The following is a 17029-nucleotide window of genomic DNA, read 5'->3' on the forward strand; positions in this document are numbered from 1 at the left end:
TACTCATTAAAAGAATCAATTAGGAGAAGTGGAAAAGGGCTGTCCTTGACGTTTGGTACAAGTTGTTAGAGAGGTCGGAATCAGTGAAAAAGATCAGAAATAAAAATATAAATATTTTCAGTAAACTATACAAATTTCAACAGTATTCATTTTTCTAATTTTCTTATAAAAATTTAAGCAAGAAATTATCAAGTTAACACCATAGACGCACTATCCAAATTATTTCCACATGGCTGCAGTATAAGCTGATGTGATATCTAAAAAATCTGTAGCGAAACTGGGTAATCTCATACAAAACAACTTCCAAATTTGCTATAAATTTAACAGAAGTTACTTTTCCCCTCTTCCCTTTCCCATCTTCAATGGTTTTTTAAATATGATTTGTAGACCATAGTCTTGTTGGTAAAAGGGTGGGGACTAAAAGGGAATGGCAGTCAGTCATCAGGAGTGGGGACTAATCACATAAAATTGTCTATCAAGAAAGAAAATCTAATAAACATCACAAGTTTACCATCCACAAAAAAATATAGAAGCAACACCTTTGAAGTTTAATTCACAAAGATTTGTATTGTTACATAAACATGCATACTGATGACAATTCACATCGAGAGTAAATGATGCTTCATCACATATTGCAAAAGATATCAAATTAATCAGGACTAACATATTCGCGGTCCCTCTACAAATATAGCAATGATTCCGCCCCCCCCCCTTAAAACTATAATGAAACACAGCCTATAATTGATAGGATGTTAATACTATACCACATACCATTGACATTTTACATGAAATTATGTTTTAAGTTGAGGGGTGATGAAAGCTATATAAAAGGCCATAAGATACCCTAATTGCTTCCAACAGATATATTTAAGATTTTATGGGTAAAGAGTACAATTGCACAGTTTACTTCTCTCTTTCCTTTGTATCCATACAAACCTACTGCTCATAAACCAGTCAGTCAATCAGTTAATGAACCTCATACAAGGAGTTTACGACAACTATTGGAGACCAGTTTCTCATTGAATGGGTTTTGAAGTTTCCAACGTGTTTAACAATTTAATTGCAAGAGCTGTTTTCCTAGGGACTAAAGATGAACTGGCTCACATTTGAAGTAAAAACAGCTAAGTTTAAGAGAGATCACATTCCTGAAATTTGCTTCCTGGCATATTGATCCCAGATCGTCCCAACATCTGAAAACCTGTCTCACAAAATGTGAGTGAATGGAATTTGTTTCCCAAGCAATATTGATACCACTGTTCTATATCAGTGATACTATGCCATGGTGCACAGGATTTCAAATTAGGGTCCACAAGGGAATCCACTTTATGTTCATCTGTCATCAATGTCAGGATCTACCATTTCCATTCTGCCTGAATTCAGACAGATCTTGGGTAGGCATGGCAGGAACTGTGCCGTGAGCTCCCTGCCAGTCACCAACACTTCTACATTTTCCGCCTATGTGTCCAAATATGGGCAGGCATATTCAAAGTGGGCAGTAATGAGAAGATAATGTCTCACATGGTATTTCCCATCATTACCCCAACAGCAATGTTGGAGGCAAGTTAATGGCAGCCAGCTTTGCTATGGCTGGCAGAAGGTCGTTTAAAGTTTAAAAGGCTCCTTCCATGAATGGAATAAATTGCACAGAGAAATTTAAGTTTTAAAAAAAAAATCATATTCCTCTTCAGCTGCTCTGCTGTTACAAGGGTCCATGGATTGCATTTGCCTCTCTTCTTCCATCCTCACCTAGATCCGGCACAAACGAGAAACTTGCTAAGAATATTTAAATTAGCCCGGCCCCAGTGAAATCAGCAGCAGCATGGCGCAAAGTCTGTCACACCGACTTTCCATGAGGGATACCTCAAAGCCAGTACATGTGTGTAATCAGTAGTGTGTCTTTTTCACAAGCTGTTTAAAAAAACTCAATAAATTATACATTTTGAGTAATGGTTTCAAAATTTCTTCTCTAGCTTTTCTTCAAATAATTCTGAAAACCCTTTGAGCAGGAACTGTTAAAAATATTCCATCAGCACAGCTGACTGAATGACGCTGATCCATCCTGAGAAATTAGGTACATTGCAAATGACTAGACTAATCCAAATTCGGCTCACAGAGTCACAGCTCTCAGCAAAAATATTATGGCCAAGTCCAGGCTTTTGGGAGAGGCTGAGGCTTAAAACTTTAATAAAGGCATTAAAAGTTAAAAAAGACAATCTAGTGAATAATTGTTATCACTTTATTGTAAAATATGTAGTTTTTTTAATTGATATCTTTAAATCCTTATTTTGGACTACATATGTGGCACAGGCTACAACAGGGAAGTGTGACATCTTTAACATTGAAGATACCTATTGAAGCGACACCTACAGTTCTAACAGGTACATATGATTTTTCAATGAAATGTGGAACCCACATACTGAATTTAATATATAATAGATACTAGTAAATCTCCTGGGGTATTCCTGAGGTGGGGAGGAGGGGGTGGGGGGAGGGAGGGAAACAAAGGAACAGAAGGAAACAGATCAACAAACAGAAGCATGAATGGATGGAAGGAACTTTCACTTGCATAGCGCCTCTCATTTCACGGCATACCAAGTGTTTCACAGCCAATAAATTACTTTTACATGTATAGTGGAAGGGTAGCCACTGCCTAGATTAGATGCACAAGTCTTGGATTGGCCTCGAATCCAAAACCTTCTGACTCAAAAGGTTCTACCATTGAGACAAGCTGATGCTTACATAACAATAGGAATATACCGTTTTATAATAAGTGTGTTATGCCACGTAATGCATAACATATTATCAAGGCCACTGATTTACACCGACTGAATAAGTCAAATCGTATTTTTATTACCTGGTACATTCTAGGATTTTTACTGGTGCTTTGGATACGTTCAATGGATACGTATAATCATATTTTTCTGAAACATGTCATTTATGTTCTTGTTTTGTTTAAAATCTTAATTTGGACATTAGAAATTTTAGCTACAGAGAAAGAAATTGTGTTTTGAGTGATTAAACTGGTTAACTTTTTTTTTGAAGATTTTGATAGTTTCTCCTGACCAGTCATTCAAGTTGTTTTTATAAGTCCTGTGGTGTTTCTCATTGGCAACTTTCTTGCTGCTTTCCTTTCTTTTGATTCGTACATTCTCCACCTCTTCAGTTCCGATTTGCTGCTATTACCTTTAAGCCAATCAACAAAAGTGTGATAAGTCAAGACTTCTAATATGTTATTAGCAGGTTTCCTGTGGAATTGATCCAGGCGAGATTTTATTAGTTGCATTATCAGAGATTTATTAGCATTGGGGTAGTTCTGGGATCTACAAACATAAGAAAAGGACAGGAGAGACTATCCTCTCTATCAAGCCCGCTCCATCCAGACATGGTACAGCCTTGTACACTATTTACCCACTCCTGTAAGTCACAATCTCCTGTGAGAAGCAAAGAAACAAGAGAAAAAAGGCCAATTTAGGAAAAACTCTGGGAAATTCCTCTCAGAGCAAATGCAAAAGATTTTACAGATGGAAAGAGAACAGCTAGAATCCACGGTTCATGTTGGAACCAATGACAAAGGAACAAAACAGAAATGGGGTCCTGCAAAGCGAGCTTCAACAAATTAAGAGACAGTCAAAAGCAGGGGCCTCAAGGGTAGTAATTTCAATGCTAAATGTTAGTTGGAATAGCAATTTAAAGGAGTAACTTGATGTAAGAGGGAAAAGCTCATATTTCTGGGACATTAGGACCAATAATAGGGCTGGGGTGGCTTGTACAGGTTGTACATGCTTCACCTGAACGAGGCTGGGACCACTGTCCTCACTGGGAGACTAATTATTGCTTTGCGGGAGGGTTTAAAACTAATTTGGCTGGGAGAAGGGGAGGGGGGGGAAGAAAGTGAGATGTGGAAGCAAAATGGATAAGAAGTGCCAGAAAGATAAAAAAGAAAACAGATCAAAAGGAGGAGGCATGAAAACAACTAACAGACAAGAAGCAGGTTTGATTGCTATGTACATAAATGCACAAAGTATCTGGTGAATAAAGTTGGTGAACTAAAGGCACAAATTGCTACAAGGGGCATGATGTAATAGCAGTAACAGAGGCATGGCTTAAGCTAGGGCATGATGAGGGGCATAGATAAGGTAGATGGTCAAAATCTTTTCCCAAAGGTAGGGGAGTCTATAACGAGGGGAGAGATACAAAAAGGTCCAGAGGGGCAATTTTTTCACTCAAAGGGTGGTGAGTGTCTGGAACGAGCTGCCAGAGGCAGTAGTAGAGGCGGGTATAATTTTGTCTTTTAAAACGCATTTGGACAGTTACATGGGTAAGATGGGTATGGAGGGATATGGGCCAAGTGCAGGCAATTGGGACTAGCTTAGTGGTATAAACTGGGCGACATGGACATGTTGGGCCGAAGGGCCTGTTTCCATGTTGTAAACTTCTATGACTCTATGATTCTATGACTAGCAGCTAACAATTCCTGGTTACAAAATATTCAGGAAATAGCGAGTAAGAAACAAGGAGGCGTGACAGTGTTAATCAAATATCCCATTACAACACTAGATCACAGAGAAGACAGAGGATGGTGTAAAAGCTGAATCTATTTAGTAAGTCTTAAGGAATATTAAGGAAACTGCTATTCGATTGGGAGCATATTACAGACCTCTGATCAGTACAAAGGAGATTGAGGAGGAGATATGTAGACAAATTAGAGAAAAATGCAGGAACAGGAGGGCCATAATAATGGATGACTTTAATTATCCAAAGATACACTGGGTTAAGAGTAATTTAAGTGGCAATGAAGGAGAAATATTTTTACAATGGGGTTAATTTTGGCATGGAGCATATATCAGGCAGGCAGTGGGTGGGATGAGGTCAGCAAAAGACCTAATCAATTTTCATGGTTGGAACTCATTTACATTGAATAGGCTGCAGTGACCTTGACTGCAAAACGCAATGCTGTGCTAGCTGTGGCAGTTGGTCGCAGGTCCTGTTGCAGATAGTGACAGAATTCTACAAAAGCCTCCCTTGAGAAGTGCAGCATCCTTATGCACTGCTCTTCAGAGAACTGCAGGCATGTTGTCCTGGGTCTATACACTGTGTTGGGAGGATAATAATTCATGTGCTCTCCCTGCAGCTACAGCTGTTTGCTCCTTCCTCTTGTTCCTCCTCTTCGTCTTCTAGCCAGAATGGAATCACCAGAATAAAAAAAACTGTACTGCCACAAGCCTCTTTAGAGTTCGGATTGTTTTATAGCCACTCCAAGCACTTTGAAATCATTTAAGCAGCCATAAAAATGCAATGGAATACAAGAAAAATGTTTCCCAAAACTTTGACTCCTTGTGACCAGTTGAGGATCATTTCGATACCACTGGAAATGGCTGCCTCCCAACTTGTCCCACCCGTGATTTGTGGGCAGGGGTTGAGGAACTGGCACTAGCAATACATGTAGATACAAAAATGGCTATGGGGGCCTCGTCCAGGTCATTTGATCCCTATTTTCATACTGTAATAAAGCCCCTGCCCATTTCTGATGGAAGCGCTAGCCGCCTAAATCAAAGTCTGCCCGAAAATAGGAACGGGTAGACCTCCAATAGTAAGTCAGAAAATTAGTTTCTTCAGTGATTTTGATCCCGCTGCCACCCAGTTTTATGCTTAAACAGGACAGCAGCAAGACGAAAATCAGCTCCATCATATCCAACACTATTTCTAAATCCGTATTGTTTTAGTCCAAAAAGGGTCATTGATGAAATTAACTACATAATGTAAGGATAGAGGAACATCTAGGAAACAATGACCATAATATAGTTAGGTTCAATATGAAAACTGGTGAGAGGGAGCAATGACTCAAAAAGGCCAAATTCAATGAGATAAAAAGGGAACTAGCAGAATAAAATTTTCAAAATAATAAAAAAACGAGCCGATTAGTGTGCAGGTAGCCATATTTCCACAAGAAAAGATAATGCAGAAAATGCTAGAGTTCATTGGATGAGCAGAGAAATTAAAATGAGACTTGAAAGGGGCATATGACAAATCAACAGTTAATAACAGTAGAAAATCAACTGTAATATATAAAATATAGAGGGGAAGAAAAAAGTTAGAAAAGCTAAGTGTAATGTTCTTGCATTTTTATACTAGATATGTTGAGAGAGTAAGAAGGAACTTGTATTCATATAGCACCTTTCACATCCTCAGGGCATCCTAAACACTTTACAGACAATTAATTGCTTTTCAAATGTAGTCACTAGTGTTATATAGCAAACATGGCACCCAAATTGCACACACCAAGGACCCATAAAAAACAATGAGATAAACGACCAGTTAGTCTGACTTTTGACGGTGTTGGTTGAGAGATAAATGTTGGCCAGGACGCTGGGAGCTGCTCTGCTTTTTTTCCCAAAAGTGCAACGGGATCTTTCACATTTACCTGAACAGGTAGACTGGTGTAACGTCTCATCTGACAGCTCCAACAACGCACACTCCCTCAGTACTGCCCTTAAATGTCAACCGAGGTTGTGTGTTCAATCCTGGAGTGGTGCTTGAACCCATAACCTTCCCAGGTTCAGCATCACCATCCACTCCCATAAGCAGACCTTGTATTCTCCATAATATGGAACAAGCCTTAAACTGCCCTATTTCTAGGTAAACAATAGCATGCCCCAGGGATCATAACAGAGAACCCTTATTTATACACTGGCAACTGGAATCTCTCTGGTACCACTGCATGATTCTGTTCTCTTCGAAAGGCTGACTGAATATACACTCTTACCCAACCAAGGCTCCAGGAGCTCCAAACTTACAACTGGTTTTATTTACATTAGACAGGCAATAGAATATAGTATAAAGCAGTGAATATACATTTATCTATTCTTCTCATTACATTAACAGACTTGAACACGGAACTCTATGTCTTGCGTTGTGAAGCAAAGTGCAATTTGAAAATTAGATCATTTTCTCTGTGGCTAGGACAATCTTAAAAGTTGCCATTGTTGGCTGAAAAGCTAAACTGACTCTCCCTGGTAAATCAAGTTTCCAACAGAAAAACAATTCCAATTCTTTGAAGTTATACTGAAAAAGAAGCAATGGATGATTATATCTCCCAATTACATTAGTTCAACAGCATTCACAAAAGGTTGAATTCTGCATCAATGTAAAATGGATAGTCAACCTTTGACCACAGCAATGATGGGTTTGATTGACTGTCATGGCTCGACCCGCTTAATAATTTAGACATCCCGTTGTTCATTCTTTAGAAACTCACCATCAGGTTGTCTCGTATCTGAACTAATGCCTTTCTTAGCTTTGTATCATCTGCAAATTTAGCCATTGTGCTTGTGACTCCTTGTTCCAGATCGTTTATGAAAGAGTTCCCAATATAGACCCTTTGTAGAAACCCACTAGTACCATTCTCCCAGGCTAATGACAATCCCTGTACTACCACACTCTGGGTTCTATAGAATCATAGAATCATAGAATCATAGAAGTTACAACATGGAAACAGGCCCTTCGGCCCAACATGTCCATGTCGCCCAGTTTATACCACTAAGCTAGTCCCAATTGCCTGCACTTGGCCCATATCCCTCCATACCCATCTTACCCATGTAACTGTCCAAATGCTTTTTAAAAGACAAAATTGTACCCGCCTCTACTACTGCCTCTGGCAGCTCGTTCCAGACACTCACCACCCTTTGAGTGAAAAAATTGCCCCTCTGGACCCTTTTGTATCTCTCCCCTCTCACCTTAAATGGGTCAACTAATTACGTATCCATTGTAAAATATTTCCACCGATTCCTGCTTTCTTTATTTTCAATACTAGCCTTTCCGGGGAACTGTATCAAAGGCCTTGCTGAAATCCCAGTACACCACATCTACTGTCTTACCCCCATTAAGCTTCTTTGTCACACCCTTAAAAAAAAAACAGTAAATTACATTGGCAAGGCCTCTCTTCATGAACCCATATTGGCTATCTTTTATTATTTTTTTCTATCCAGATGCTCCGCGATCCAATCTTTAATAACTTTGCCCACAGTGAACTTCAAACTCACTGGCCTGTGGTTTCCTGGGTCACTGCTACCAGTTTTAATTGCCTTTCTGCAGTCCCAGTATTCCGTGATTTCTGCAAGATTTGTGCCAGAATTTCTGAAATTTCCTCCCTTATTCCCTTAAGGATCTTCGGATGCATTTTATCCGTCCCTGACAATTAATCTAAACAAAAAGTACATTTTTGTCACAAGATGGCATGAAGAAAGACTGGCAGGTAACTTAATGGGAAACAGTCATGGATTTTATAAGCACACAAAAGGGTAGAGAATAGTTAAAGGGAAAGGTGCACTAGAGATGAAAACGGAAATCTTAGGGAGGATAAAAGAATAGCAGAGATACCAAATTAGTTCTTCACCTCAGTTTTTCAAGAATATGGTAGTGGGAATGAAAGAGTACAAGAGGAAGCGGTGAAATGGTTAGGTAAGGAAGCAGTACTGAAAAAAAATTAGTGAAATTCAAAATAGAAAAAGCACTGGGCCCTCATGACATGCATCCTAGAATGCTGAAGGAAATGAGAGAGAGAAAAAGCAGAGGCTTTGACCACAATCTTTCAAACATTTTTGGATATGGAACTTGTGCCAGAGGACTGGAAGGTTTCCAATGGAACATCTGTTAAAAAAGGAAGAAAGGGATAAATCAAATAACAATAGACCTGTCAGCTTAACATCAGCAAGCTTCTAGAGGCTATAATACAAGACAAAATTAATAATCACCTAGAAAGATTTTGAGTAATTAGCAACAGCCTGTACAGGTTTATTAAAGGCAAGTCATGCCTGACGTTTAATTGAGGAAATAACAGTGTATTGATAAAGGAAATGGATTGAATGTTGTATATATGGAATTTCAATAGGCATTTGATAAGGTGCCACACAGGAGGCTTGTTGACACAATTAAAGCATACAATAGTTAAGGGAGCGTGACATTATGTGATAGGAAGCAGGTTAAAAGGACAAAACAGAGTAGCAGTTAACATAATTTTCACACTGAAGGGATGTAAACAGTGGTGTCCTCTGTGGGTCAATGTTGCAACCACTGTGTTTCTGACTTAAGGAGAACATAGATCGGTTAGTAGAATGGCCAGAAAGATATCATATGAAACTTAATGCAGAGAAATGTGAAGCGATACATTTGTAAAGGAAGACTAGGTAGAGGACATATACACTAAATAGTAAAACTTTAAAAGGAGTAGATGAGCAGAGAGACCTGCCCCAGTTTTCCCAAGTATCCCATTCTGCACTGCTGCTTGACAGAGAGACCATCCTCAAAAGTACTGCTGGACCCCAGGCACCTTCCCAGTTCTCACAAATAAAATGCAGGGACAAAAAACTTTAAAGACATGGAATCATCCGATAGTTATTTATGGCATCAAGGTTTTATATATATATATATATATATATATATATATATGTTACCTAAATTTGGGGCTCAGTTATTTTCTAGGTTTACTGGCTGCACAGCAATGTTTCAAGATTGTAATTGTCCCTAACCTAGTACATTAACCATATAACACACATATGGAGACAAATTATTGTAAAGTTGCATATTTTGCTATTATTATGACTTATATACATGGGTGGTACCTATCTAATAGCTTGGATAATCTTATTCCATCTAATATGAATGCTTTAAGTAGCAACATGGCAGTGCAGCTGTGCAAATATACAGGTTGCATCAATGATCCCAAACAAAGAACTCCCGGTTTCAGTTACGCCATTCTGGAGCTGCAGCAATCAGACATCAGCCAATTCCACACTTGGACTTCCACACCATGCTGGTCTGCTTCATCTCTGTTGCCATCTATAACATGGTAGAGAGCGGGGAGCAAATCTCTAACTAATCATGCAGACGATAAGTATGTGCTACAGGGAAACTTGGAAAGAAAAACAGAAGTACACTGCACTTCTTGGTCCTCAAATTTTACACCTTCAATGGCTCTAAAATTTGAAATGCCAATGAAGTAAAAGCTCTTGTATGTTCTCCATTTCATAACTGCATTCTTGAGTTATCAATTAACCACTTGATTAAAACACTGATGTATACATCTAAGTTCTCAAAGTTTTCCTCCAAATGCCACTAAAAGTGACATATTAAATAATGAATAAATATTCCCCAGACTCTAAAGGATCCAAAATTAAATAATTCATCATTAAATATTCTATTTCAATAACTATTCAGGAATCTGCTCAACTTCAAGTCTTGCCATCTTCCAAAACAAACTAAGTGATATAACGGCCTGGAATTTCCTGCACATTTGTGCCCAGAAACATACACAATTGGGGTGCAAATCAAATATGCAGTCTAAACGATTGCAGAATTTTGGGCATAAATGAGTTACGCGCCCAAATCTCTTAATCTTTTACGATCGTCAATTGAAACTTCCACCCAAATGTATCTCTGCCCAATATAATGGCCCACCCCCTAATTTCAGAGCCTTATATGCAAGTTCCCTGTATTTGCGCTTGCTCAGAGGCTTTCTTCAAATTACAACCAGATTTCCAGACACAGCAGGAAAGTTTTTCTGTGCTTTTATTGCAATGAGCTTTTTTCTAAAATTTATCTTCATCGAGGCCGACACCGTATTTTCTGTTTCTGCAAATGCATTTTTATGATATCAGTATAAGTCACGTTAAAAAATGAAAAGTTTCCCCTATTGCAGGTTCTTAAACCTGCTGTGCCTAATATGCATGAATGATGGTTAAATAAGTTGAATCTTTAATTTTCATATTTAAACAGAAATATATGGTGCAATTTCAGCGATTTTCTTGGGCCTCAATTGTTTATGTTGATTTCCACAGGCGCATTCTAATGAAATTTGAGCATAACTTGACATCGGCAGAATGGGCATGAGAATTTGTGCATTTTCGGTTCGAACTTCCAGGTTGCGGCCGCGGAGGAAATTCCAGGCCAATGATTGAAACACATCGGCAGCAGGTAAGACTTTGATATTATGCAGGCTACCACAGTATTAAAAAATATTGATATAAAGTGCATGATTTTTGCTCAGTTATCAAGATTGAAGTAACACCACTGAATTTAGGACGATTCCAATGTAATTTTTTGTCCCCTCCTCTCATCCCCATTTATACAAAAAAATGCTTGCTAATTTTCTTATTTTGTTATTTCTGGAACCTGTTCTGTGTTTCACCCTGTAGCCTTTAGATACCAAAACTGATTTTATTAACTTTGCAATCTTGTGATACAAGTTTGAAATCTGGATGCCATGGGACATGTTTTTTTCCAAGTGAATGATGAAAAAAGACACTGTTCCAACACTGATCAATTGAAGTGACACATTGGCAAACTGATATATTTTGTTTTGGGCAAAATTTAGCTGTTTAGAAATCTTTCCAGTAGACTTAGCTGTCATGTTTAAAGCTTTTTTAAAAATTCTAAAAGATCCAAAATAATCCATCAGTTGGTGTGGAGTTATTGTCTGTTAAGTATCAACTAATGAATGTATGTCCCATTATCAAAAAAGACACTTGAAAAAAGAGCGACATATCTAACATCAACTCAAAAAAAACCTCCTGTACTATTACACTCAACAGTGATATTCTAAGTTAGTCAGGGAACAGCAGAACAAGTTTAATAAATGCAGCAAGAGATTTCTAAATGACTAAGCATATTGATAAAGGGCCAACTGTGCTGTAAACAAGTTGCAACAACAGGACTGTGAATAAAAGGAATGAAAGGCAGTTACAAAAACAAGCATCTAACAAAATAACAGAATTGATAAAATGATTTTAAATGGTAGATTGCCATTTTATTCACTTTCTTCTCCTAAAACATGCCAGCCATCAACAGATTGATTATTGAACAGGCTCATCACTATGAGAAAAACATTAGTTGATACGTAATCTATCGACAATTATTTAACTGTTTAGAGAAGTAGTTACTTTTTGTTAAATTGTTCTTATTTTGAAACTCTGCTGCAAAATCAAGGAAGGGAAGACGGAAGATTGTTATAACAGCACAGTTTTTACAGTTCCTGTAATGAAAATTATGGAGTTACTGTTGCACACAGTAGTTAAGTGGCGAGAGGGATATAGGGATCAGGCGGGAAAGTGGAGTTGGGGTTGAAGATCAGCCATGATCTTATTGAATGGCGGAGTGGGCTCAAGGGGCCGTAAGGCCTACTCCTGCTCCTATTTCTTAGGAGACACTGATAGATTGAAGGGACATGTTGACAGACTAATGTGTTTTTATTTGGGCAAAACTTAACTGTTTAGAAATCCTACAGAATTTTTTTCAGAATATTGCAGTGCAGGCTTTTCTTAAATTTATTCACCGGGTAATGTCAATATGGAGAAAATACTTATCTGCCATCTGAGTGCCAGAGTAGAAATCAACTATTTATAACAAAATTGTAAATATTTGCACAATGAACAGGTTTATAATTTTGCTATAAACAGTGAGGATCTTCCCCATGGTGTTATGATCAAGAAATTACAGAAAAGAATCCTGCACTGCCCAAACATAAATTTTCTGTATCCTAGCTCAATCTTTCTTACAGTCTCTACAAGTGAGATTGCGAATTTCAAGTCAATTTTGTACAGCAAGCGTAGACCCACAGGAATCGAGCAGGAAGTCTCCAAACTCATTTTATATAGATCCCATCAGTCTTGGCTGGGTCCAAATGCAGGTCTCCCAGAGGTGCCAATCCACTAGGCTACTGTGTTTTTTTTTAATTAAAAAGAGTCAAACAGGTATAAAATGAGGAGGATTGAAGATTTAACGGGGCAGAGGCCACAGAAGAGAGAGCAAGCAACATAAACAAAGGGACAGAGTTGGGATGAATTAGAAGTGAAAACACAGCAAACGGTACAGAATTAGCTCCAAATGAGAATTTTAAAAATTGAAAATGCTGGAAATCTGAAATAAAGACAAAAATATGCTGAACATACACAGCAGCTCTGTAGGGATCTAAAAAGAGAAAAGAAAAAGAGGTTCACCTTTTGGATGTAGACTCTTCAGTAGTTCTGACAAAAGGTCTGCACTCAAAATGTTGATTTTTCTGATGCGTACAACCATGCTGCATACTATGTTTATTTTAATATTAATTTTCCTCTTTTAATCACCAATCATTTCAGTTACAGAAGCATTTCTTCAGTTGTACTTTATTGACTATATTACTACTGTTAGTACTTCAAATACTCATTTTTCATTTGTTTTGTGGGAATTATCCATTGCAACTTCTGTCTGTTTCATTTTGTGGGGATAGAAATTGGTTTAAGACCATTATCAGGTGTAGAACGGGCACTGCTTTTGGAGCGCGTGCCAGGATCACGTGGACACTACTAATTGGTCCCCCTGATTAATTTAGATAGAATGGGCGAGCTGCCAGCGCTACTCGTACTGTTCACTGGCAGCTTGCTTAATGGGGGTGTCAATGTCGTACGTTGCAGACACCATTTAAAGGCACCAGAATAGGTAACTGAGCACACAAGACAGGCACTAGGGGTTTGCACAAAGGTGATCTGTAGATAGGCTTCAGTTATGAAATCATTTGTCAAATCAAGACTGGAGTCTTTTGGAGTAGTGTAAAATGTGTTGTTTTGGTACAGCTGTTGGCTTTCATAATCTTAGTGATGTAACTGGAACACCCTGAAGTTGTACTGTTTGACGGCATTGATATGGTGGGTGTCAGGAGTCGGGCAGACAGAAGAAGGGAGTATTGGTGCTCTGGGAGGGATATTTCAGGAGAATCTCAATAATTTGCTGCCTTACAGCCCTGGCAGTTCACAACAAGGCAACTCCCCTTTGTACTGCAATATTGTAGAGCACGCAGCAAATGATTTTGTATCTTGATACTCGCTCTGGATTGTACTGAAGGACTCCACCCAAGCTGTGCAGACAGTAGAACCATTGTTTCAGGACACCAATGGTTTGCTCAATCAGAACCCTTGTTGCTCCATGGCTCTCACTACATCAGCACTTCACATCTTTGCCCGAGTTCTTGACAGGAGTCATTGGCCAAATGGTACGGGGATAGCCCATGTCCCCCCAGCAGCCAGCCTACCACCCATCGATCTGGGTGGAACAGAAGGGGTACTGAACACTGACACAGTATGAAAGCTTCATGACTGCTGCCAGGAAATGGGCACAGACCTGCATGTGTAGTCTCAAACAAGTTGAACAGTGTGCAAATGGAAGCCTGTCCTGTTGAGAAGGAGTGCATGTTGTGATGGGAAGCACACAGGGCCACATGCGTGCAGTCTATGGTGCCTTGCACCAGCGGGAATCCAGCAATGCAAGCAAATCCCGGTGTTATTTCTTCCTGATTGTCAGCCTCAAAGGTAAGCCGTGCAGCATTCCCATGTTCAAGGATTGATACCATGCAAATCCTATGAAACAATTCCTGCCCTCCACAAACTGACTCTGCAAATATAATTTACCAGACGAAACCTTACCAAAACAGCCAAAATCTTGGCCAAGAAGCACCCTAAAAGCCTAAAATGACCTCCAGAGACTTACCTAAATGGCGGTGAGGATCCCTTTAAATACCACTTGTGAAAGCTGCTTGCCAACTGTTCCCATCATGATTTAATGGGCAGATGAAGGAAGTGACATTCCAGGTGCTCACAGACACTAATTTCACAAAAGGGCTCTGATTCAGGAACAGGATCCTTATTAACATATTTAAATGATGCCTGTGTTGATTTCAAGCATACAAATTTCTACCCCGTGGTGTTGGTGTTATGTGCCTCCAGCCCTAATGTTGTAGCATCTAGGTGTTATTTGTACTTTAGCCGAGCACAGAAACACAATTTGATTTTGCCAAAATAAGCCACACTTTCCATTTTAGTATCTTTTTTAAAAATCTGAATTAGTTTTGTAGCTGCTTTGATGAGTATATTTGATCCAACAAAAATAAGCATGAAAGAATGCAGCATTAATGCCATAAATTTAAAACAGTATTTTCATGCAACTTTTATGCTACTTTCAATGACTAAATCATAATGGAAAAATCAACTTACCTCAAAATAAGGCATCATTTGTACATATTTTACAGGTAAATAACCAAAGACAAAAGCTTAATAAAGAACTGCCACACCTTAGGCCAGAGTTACTAAACTTGTTTCTAGAATATCACTGTCTTAGTTAACTATACTCATTGCAAGAGATTAGAATGACAATAATAACGAAACAACACTGAAGATCTTTTTTGTTGGATTGTATCGGTAAGGCTTATCATTATTCAGGTACAAAAAAACAGAACTCAACATTTACTCACGCGTTGCAATAAGGTTTCTTTTCGTATCCTTTGTACGTTTTCATATTTAGGGTCATTCTGCAGATCTCGCAGTGGAAACATGCTTTGTGCCAATACTGCAAAAAGAAAAATCTATCAATCTTTAGCAACTGGTTTGCCCAATAAGTCAATGTAACAAAATAACAGAGAGAAAAGCACGTTAATCATTCCACACATAAAATTCTACTACACATGTAAATACACCGAAACCAACCTCAAAACATGCACAAATCACAGGTGTTACCGGAAAGCAAAATAATTGCTTTATTCTATACACCTCTCAACAATAAATTCTGCGTCAAACTATGGATCATTGATCTCGTAAATGTAAATGCAGAATTTTTAATACATGGATAAAACTATCACCGTGTAAGAAACATATAACGAAAAGGTCATAAATAAAGTGCATTAAATAAAGATTTTTAAATGCCTATCTAAACCAGTTCTCTTCAGGTACAGCAACATTCACTGACAGGTTGCTTAGTACCATCGGTCTATAGTCAAATGCTTCGCATCATTCAGCAATGCGTCATATACTGAACAAGTAAATTAAATCTATTCCCAGCGTTTGAAGCCTTCAGTACCTGAAATCGACACTTTCCACGTACTTCAGAAGCAGAAAGCTCCATTTTAATGTCTGATCCCAAAAATAAAGACCCCCGTTTTCCCGAATCTCACATTCATTCCCATTTTGTTTCCAATATGACACTTTATCGGAGACAAAGTGATGAGCCGCAATGAAGCCAACGATGCGTTTGCGAAAAATAAAATTACCTTGTCTAAGCAGTTCACTTTTTCCGTGGGATAAACAATTTTCCCACAGCGCGCACACTGAGGATTCATGGTTTCTGAAGCTGAGACCAGGAGCTGCACCACCAACTCCCCAGCTCACAGCCCGGAGCTCTGCCCCGCTCTCCCCTCAACACTTGGCGTCTGTCCCCTGTCACGCTCTGCCTTCCAACTCCGCCCCCGGCGCGGGCCCGAGCGCGGGCGTGGGAGTAGGGGCGCGTGCCCGATCGCCGCACCGCCGCCACCCGAGAGCGCGCCGCGACAGAATCTACCAGAAACCCAGATTCCCAATTGAAAGAATGCGGCTCGGCGCGTGCACGCACCACAAGCAACGTTCCATCCCGATAATTTAATATCATTGTTTTATCATGTTAAACCATCGAGTACAAAGCTGGGTTGCCCAGTTTGTTTGTTTTTTCAGAAATTAACCACAGTTCTTTGCTTTCTTTGTGGCCTTATCAACTTGTGTTGTTACTTTTAGCGATTTATGTCTCTCTAATTCCAGAACTCTTTGCTCCTCTACCCGATTTAGTTTCTTACCTTCCAAGGAATAAGTGGTCACCTTATCCCTCCTACCAAAATGACCAACCTCACACATTGAATTTCATTTTCCAACAGCCCCCCATTCTGAAAGTCTTTTTGTGCCTTTCTGTATTTTGGGGGTCCTCCGCATTATTAGCTATGCCCCCAATTTGGTATCATCTGCAAATTTCGACATCATACCTCCAGTTTCTGTGTCCAAATCATTTAAGTATATGGTGAACAAAAGTGATCCCAGCACGGATCCCTGCGGGACAATGCTCCCCCTTTCTGCCAGTCCAAGAAACTTCCCTTAACTCCTACCCTCTGTATTTTGTTTTGTAGCCATCTTTCAAAACATTCTGCTACCTGGCCCCTGAATCCACAGGTCATGATCCTTGTCTTATGTGGCATATTATTATTATGTGGCTC

General features: G+C 39.1%; 1 protein-coding gene across 2 annotated transcripts in view; it reads right to left on the reverse strand.

Moving 5' to 3' along the window:
- The window catches only part of nebl (nebulette), a 352049-nt gene extending 335811 nt beyond the window's left edge, over positions 1 to 16238 (reverse strand). For both annotated transcript variants that reach the window (XM_068007103.1, XM_068007102.1), the window contains exons 1-2: positions 16064 to 16238; positions 15272 to 15366 (exon numbers count right to left, since the gene is read on the reverse strand). In XM_068007103.1, coding sequence (XP_067863204.1) covers positions 15272 to 15366; positions 16064 to 16132 — 164 coding nt within the window. In that variant the 5' untranslated portion in view covers positions 16133 to 16238. The remainder of the gene's footprint in view (positions 1 to 15271; positions 15367 to 16063) is intronic.
- Positions 16239 to 17029: the final 791 nt, after the last annotated feature.

Source organism: Heptranchias perlo, chromosome 2 (genome assembly GCF_035084215.1).
Source record: "Heptranchias perlo isolate sHepPer1 chromosome 2, sHepPer1.hap1, whole genome shotgun sequence".
In the NCBI taxonomy this organism is placed as follows: domain Eukaryota; kingdom Metazoa; phylum Chordata; class Chondrichthyes; order Hexanchiformes; family Hexanchidae; genus Heptranchias; species Heptranchias perlo.